The sequence below is a fragment of the Paramormyrops kingsleyae genome, chromosome 6 (genome assembly GCF_048594095.1).
Source record: "Paramormyrops kingsleyae isolate MSU_618 chromosome 6, PKINGS_0.4, whole genome shotgun sequence".
In the NCBI taxonomy this organism is placed as follows: Eukaryota; Metazoa; Chordata; class Actinopteri; order Osteoglossiformes; family Mormyridae; genus Paramormyrops; species Paramormyrops kingsleyae.
In genome coordinates, this window is record NC_132802.1 from 37,421,800 (window position 1) to 37,429,055 (window position 7,256).

The following is a 7,256-nucleotide window of genomic DNA, read 5'->3' on the forward strand; positions in this document are numbered from 1 at the left end:
TAAGAGTTCGACCTACCATTATAGGAAAACGTGTTTTCGTGAAGAAATCATGACAAACTAACACAAAATGAAGATTTCACTATAACTTGACATTCTGAGTTCATTTCATGAAACCTGCGCTTCCCCAATAAGAGTTCGACCTACCATTATAGGAAAACGTGTTTTCGTGAAGAAATCATGACAAACTAACACGAAATGAAGATTTCATTATAACTTGACATTCTGAGTTCATTTCATGAAACCTGCACTTCCCCTATAAGAGTTCGACCTAACATTATAGAAAAACGTGTTTTCGTGAAGAAATCATGACAAACTAACACGAAATGAAGATTTCATTATAACTTGACATTCTGAGTTCATTTCATGAAACCTGCGCATCCCCTATAAGAGTTCGACCTAACATTATAGAAAAACGTGTTTTCGTGAAGAAATCATGACAAACTAACACGAAATGAAGATTTCATTATAACTTGACATTCTGAGTTCATTTCATTTAACCTACTCTTCCCCTATAAGAGTTCGACCTAACATTATAGAAAAACGTGTTTTCGTGAAGAAATCATGACAAACTAACACGAAATGAAGATTTCATTATAACTTGACATTCTGAGTTCATTTCATTTAACCTACTCTTCCCCTATAAGAGTTCGACCTACCATTATTGGAAAATGTGTTTACGTGAAGAAATCATGACAAACTAACACAAAATGAAGATTTCATTATAACTTGACATTCTGAGTTCATTTCATGAAACCTGCGCATCCCCTATAAGAGTTCGACCTACCATTATAGGAAAACGTGTTTTCGTGAAGAAATCATGACAAACTAACACGAAATGAAGATTTCATTATAACTTGACATTCTGAGTTCATTTCATGAAACCTGCACTTCCCCTATAAGAGTTCGACCTAACATTATAGAAAAACGTGTTTTCGTGAAGAAATCATGACAAACTAACACGAAATGAAGATTTCATTATAACTTGACATTCTGAGTTAATTTCATGAAACCTGCGCTTCCTCTATAAGAGTTCGACCTACCATTATAGGAAAATGTGTTTTCGTGAAGAAATCATGACAAACTAACACAAAATGAAGATTTCATTATAACTTGACATTCTGAGTTCATTTCATGAAACCTGCGCATCCCCTATAAGAGTTCGACCTACCATTATAGGAAAACGTGTTTTCGTGAAGAAATCATGACAAACTAACACAAAATGAAGATTTCATTCTAACTTGAAATTCTGAGTTCATTTCATGAAACCTGCGCTTCCCCTATAAGAGTTCGACCTACCATTATAGGAAAATGTGTTTTCATGAAGAAATCATGACAAACTAACAAAAAATGAAAATTTCATTATAACTTGACATTCTGAGTTCATTTCATGAAACCTGCGCTTCCCCTATAAGAGTTCGACCTACCATTATAGGAAAACGTGTTTTCGTGAAGAAATCATGACAAACTAACACAAAATGAAGATTTCATTATAACTTGACATTCTGAGTTTATTTCATGAAACCTGCGCTTCCCCAATAAGAGTTCGACCTACCATTATAGGAAAACGTGTTTTCGTGAAGAAATCATGACAAACTAACACGAAATGAAGATTTCATTATAACTTGACATTCTGAGTTCATTTCATGAAACCTGCGCTTCCCCAATAAGAGTTCGACCTACCATTATTGGAAAACGTGTTTTCGTGAAGAAATCATGACAAACTAACACGAAATGAAGATTTCATTATAACTTGACATTCTGAATTCATTTCCTGAAACCTGCGCATCCCCAATAAGAGTTCGACCTACCATTATAGGAAAACGTGTTTTCGTGAAGAAATCATGACAAACTAACACAAAATGAGGATTTCATTATAACTTGACATTCTGAGTTCATTTCATGAAACCTGCGCTTCCCCAATAAGAGTTCGACCTACCATTATAGGAAAACGTGTTTTCGTGAAGAAATCATGACAAACTAACACGAAATGAAGATTTCATTATAACTTGACATTCTGAGTTCATTTCATGAAACCTGCGCTTCCCCAATAAGAGTTCGACCTACCATTATAGGAAAACGTGTTTTCGTGAAGAAATCATGACAAACTAACACGAAATGAAGATTTCATTATAACTTGACATTCTGAATTCATTTCATGAAACCTGCGCTTCCCCAATAAGAGTTCGACCTACCATTATAGGAAAACGTGTTTTCGTGAAGAAATCATGACAAACTAACACGAAATGAAGATTTCATTATAACTTGACATTCTGAGTTCATTTCATGAAACCTGCGCTTCCCCTATAAGAGTTCGACCTACCATTATAGGAAAACGTGTTTTCGTGAAGAAATCATGACAAACTAACACGAAATGAAGATTTCATTATAACTTGACATTCTGAGTTCATTTCATGAAACCTGCGCTTCCCCAATAAGAGTTCGACCTACCATTATAGGAAAACGTGTTTTCGTGAAGAAATCATGACAAACTAACACGAAATGAAGATTTCATTATAACTTGACATTCTGAATTCATTTCATGAAACCTGCGCTTCCCCAATAAGAGTTCGACCTACCATTATAGGAAAACGTGTTTTCGTGAAGAAATCATGACAAACTAACACGAAATGAAGATTTCATTATAACTTGACATTCTGAGTTCATTTCATGAAACCTGCGCTTCCCCTATAAGAGTTCGACCTACCATTATAGGAAAACGTGTTTTCGTGAAGAAATCATGACAAACTAACACGAAATGAAGATTTCATTATAACTTGACATTCTGAGTTCATTTCATGAAACCGGCGCTTCCCCAATAAGAGTTCGACCTACCATTATAGGAAAACATGTTTTCGTGAAGAAATCATGACAAACTAACACGAAATGAAGATTTCATTATAACTTGACATTCTGAGTTCATTTCATGAAACCTGCGCTTCCCCTATAAGAGTTCGACCTACCATTATAGGAAAACGTGTTTTCGTGAAGAAATCATGACAAACTAACACGAAATGAAGATTTCATTATAACTTGACATTCTGAGTTCATTTCATGAAACCTGCGCTTCCCCTATAAGAGTTCGACCTACCATTATAGGAAAACGTGTTTTCGTGAAGAAATCATGACAAACTATCACAAAATGAAGATTTCATTATAACTTGACATTCTGAGTTCATTTCATGAAACCTGCGTGTAACCCACACCGCGATTACTAGTTTTTTCTATACGGCTCTATATGAAAGGATACACTAATGGACCAGTCAAGATTCTAGGATCGCTACTGGAGGGCAGAAATACGAGTGTTGGTGACCAGCAGTAACAAAACAGACAGACCAAGAGAATGACTTGAAGTTGCTTGTTTACTTTAAGGTGGAAAATAGGAAATTAAATGAAAACACTGACCATGTAAAATAATTCTTCCCTTTTTAAAACTAAGCTTGAGCTCCTTTGTAGCTAGTTAATCTAGATATTTCTTCTGCACTATTTTGTTCCTTTAATAGTTAACTTGCTCTAATTTTGGAATTATTACCTTTCGATACCTGTTTATTTTCTTATTAATTTATATTATCTTTTCTATTCTAATCTTATAATGACTCTTTTTGGAGCTTTGCTTTTGGGTACTGGTCTCGTTTAAGTTAAACTTGTGACCCACAAGTTAAAACAATTTCACAGTAAAGTCAATCTGAGCAGAGAAATAATCAACTAACCAGAACAATTCAAACACTGAATAACAATTGTAACATAAAAAAAACAAAATCTTCTAATCGTCCTCTTCAAGATTCTCTAACTGGGTGGCTCGCCATCTCAGGATAACATCTTAGCTCAGACTCAGGAAAAAAACCTGACCTGTTTATACAAACAGCGTCACAACATCACAGACAATTAACATGACTGCTAAACTGAACATATCTTCCACATGTAACCTTAACTACTAGGGAAATACTATTTAAGCACTTACAATCAGTTATGTAAATGATTAATTGTTAATTTACACCTTTGAACTCAATTCAGAATTCAGAATAACTGCATAAAGTTACATGACGACACGTGAACACTAGTTGCATATAACTCGCATAAAACATTTCAAAACATTAACACATCACATTAACACATCATTTAAGAGAGTTGTATGTCATGCTTTGAAACTCACCAAGTCCGGAGAATTTCAACACACTTTAAATCATCCGCATCGGAGCTTGCAGGGTTTACAATCGCACTTCATCCACTTCAATAACATCAATAATCATGCTAAGATGACCCAAATAAGATTTTTTTACAAATGTTAAAACATTATCCAAAGCATTATTTATGCATTTTAAACAAAAATGACTGATATACCTGCCTTTAATTAGTGCTGACACTCGCCAACTGAAAAAAAAACACATGCTCTCTCTCTTTTTGTGCCTATCGGTCACACCTGATGACATCATCACCGTGCGCATTTTCACAAAAAAAACCATCCCACTTTATTTACCATAGTTACCTACATTGTTTAAAAGTCCCCAGCACAGCAACAAATTTAAATACCCATTTAAATTTAACATTCCTAGTCTGTTTTTTTTTATTTTGGTATAATTACTTCAATATATATCTTTCCTTTATTATTATTATTTTTTATTATTATTATTTATTTTTTTTAAATACACTAATTTCTAACCTGGGTTACACCCTCCCCTCTTAAATCTATGCAAGTCCCTTTGCATGGCTGTGACAGGATTTTTGTAGGGTTTTTGGGGTGTCTGGTTGATCTGGGTTGTTCTGCAAGAGATTCGACAAAAGCAGTGTTCAAACCCTGTAATAAGGATTGAATGATGGATATCATCGGGTTTCCCAACTCTGGGTAAGTAAGCCTTTTTGACTTCTGCTTCACTCTTCTAGACCTTCTCAGAGGACTGTCATCCTCACTTTCATCTCGCTCCGTTTCTTCCTCAAGTTCACCTGACTGTAATCCGATTCTCTGCAATGGAACATCGGGTACAGTCTCCTCGATTTGTACTGCATGTACTTCATCGTCTCCCTCCCTTTGGCCTTCATGACCAGGTCTATTCTGTATCTGTGGTTCTACTTCAGGTAAATCATTAATTTCCCTCAGGTTTTCCCTCAGAGGTTCTGTGCTACTGGGTGAAAATTCAGCATTAGGTAAGCATTCGACTTCAGGTAGATCCTTCCTTCTTAGCACATCTCCTGTATTCACAGTTGAGACAGGCTCCAAGTCAGTCAAGCCTTGGTTTGCAATATCAGAGTTAAAAGGAGTCCTTACAGGATTTCTTATAACATCGCTCCCTCGGATGAACCTTCCTGAAGTAAGAGTCGACACATCAGAGATTTGTGGTCCATAGTCATCCTCATCAGAGCTTTGGTAGTTCTCTGGACATTCCTCATCTTCTTCATGCAGGCTTTGTCTAGTAACTCGTTTTCTCGCAGGTTTTGCTACATCAGGCTCATCGTCAATTGAGGGCAAAAACCCACAGGGTAGCAGTAAATCTCTATGCAGGGTCCTTTGGGAACCATCCTGCTTCTCTGGTTTCACTGTGTAGACAGGCAATTCGCCAGCACGTTTTACTACAACATGTACCACAGGATCCCATCTGTTAGCTAGTTTATGTTTCCCGCGCAATCTCACATTCCTAACTAGCACACGGTCACCTTCTTCAAGAGTTGACTCAGTCACTCTGCGGTCAAAATGGACTTTGTTCCTTTCAGCAGTCTTGGCTGCATTCTTCTGAGCTAATTTGTAGCTCTCTTGGAGGTGGGTTTTCAGTGACTGCACGTATTGTGAATGGAATTTGGGACTATCATGGCTCACTGAGGTGTTGAAAATCAAATCCACTGGTAGTCTGGGTTGGCGTCCGAACATAAGTTCGTACGGTGTGAAACCGGTTGTCTCGTGTTTCGTGCAGTTATAAGCGTGCACAAGTGGTTTTACAAAATCTTTCCAATGAGCTTTCTCGTGAGATTTCAAGGTACCCAGCATTCCCAACAGCGTACGATTAAAGCGCTCGACTGGGTTGCCCCTTGGATGGTACGGTGTAGTTCTGACCTTTTTGACACCTACAATATCACACAGCTCTTTGATCGTTTTGGACTCAAAATCAGGTCCTTGGTCGCTGTGGAGTTTTTCAGGCACACCGTAATGAACGATAAAGTTTTCCCACAAGCTCTTGGCAACCGTTCTGGCTTTCTGGTTTGGGGTGGGAACTGCGACCGCATACTTGGTAAAGAAATCGGTTATCACCAGTATATCTTTGGTGTTGCTACGGTCGGGTTCCAATGACAAGAAATCCATGCACACTAACTCAAGTGGGCGAGTAACTTGGATATTTACCAGAGGTGCTGCTCTTTCTGGCAAGGCCTTTCTACATACACAGCGACTGCAGGTCCTGACTTTGTTCTCAACATCAGTTGCCATTCTGGGCCAATAGAATCGTGACCGTATGAGATCAAGGGTCCGTTCTATTCCCATGTGACCCATGTTATCGTGTAGACTTTCCATGGCTATGGCTCTTAAATCAAAAGGAAGGACGAGTTGGTAAGTTGTGCTGTCTCCAAGAGTTCTTTTACGGTAGAGAACACCATTTTTCAGCTCAAGCTTTCTCCATTCCCTTAGCAGGAACGGAAGCTCTGGAAACTCATGTCTCAGTGCAGGTAAGACAGGGTCTCCTGATTCTAACTGAATTATTATTTCTCGCAGTGCTGGATCGTTTCTCTGTTTTCCCCTTAATTCCCGTTCTGACATACAAGGAACAACTAGAGATCCTTCCATTTTCTCATACTCCTCCGGAATTGATTCTGGGCACATGGAGAGTGACTCAATGAGGGCAAAGCAGCTGCTGTTATCAGCTTGATATAAAAGCTTATCACAGACTGCTTGGATTGCATCAGCAAAAACCAGAGTGGAATTGGCTGCTTCAGGTGAGTGATACAAGGTGAACTGCCGTATACGATCTTGCTCTTTTTGAGATGCTAAGTCATTTACTAGATCACCATGAGGCCGTCTGGAGAGTGCATCCGCATCAAGATTGCTCTTTCCAGGGCGATACTGGAGAGTAAAGGAGAAAGTGGACAAGGCAGACAACCACCTATAGCTTGTTGCATCCAACTTGGCTGAGGTTAAAATGTAAGTGAGGGGGTTGCTGTCTGTGACCACTTTGAAACTACTCCCATAAAGGTAGTCACAAAACTTCTCTGTAACTGCCCACTTCAGTGCTAAGAATTCCAGTTTGTGAGCAGGATATCTGGTCTCACTCCTTGATAAT

At 38.1% G+C, this 7,256-nt stretch overlaps 1 protein-coding gene across 1 annotated transcript; it reads right to left on the bottom strand.

The window, feature by feature from the left end:
• Positions 1-3,341: 3,341 nt before the first annotated feature.
• Positions 3,342-7,250, bottom strand: LOC111842697 (uncharacterized). The gene is made up of 2 exons (XM_072713186.1): positions 4,151-7,250; positions 3,342-3,846 (listed from the first exon to the last, which is right to left on the bottom strand). The coding sequence occupies exon 1, from the start codon at positions 6,797-6,799 to the stop codon at positions 4,646-4,648; it is 2,154 nt and encodes a 717-aa protein (XP_072569287.1). The 5' UTR covers positions 6,800-7,250; the 3' UTR covers positions 3,342-3,846; positions 4,151-4,645.
• Between the last annotated feature and the right edge of the window lie 6 nt (positions 7,251-7,256).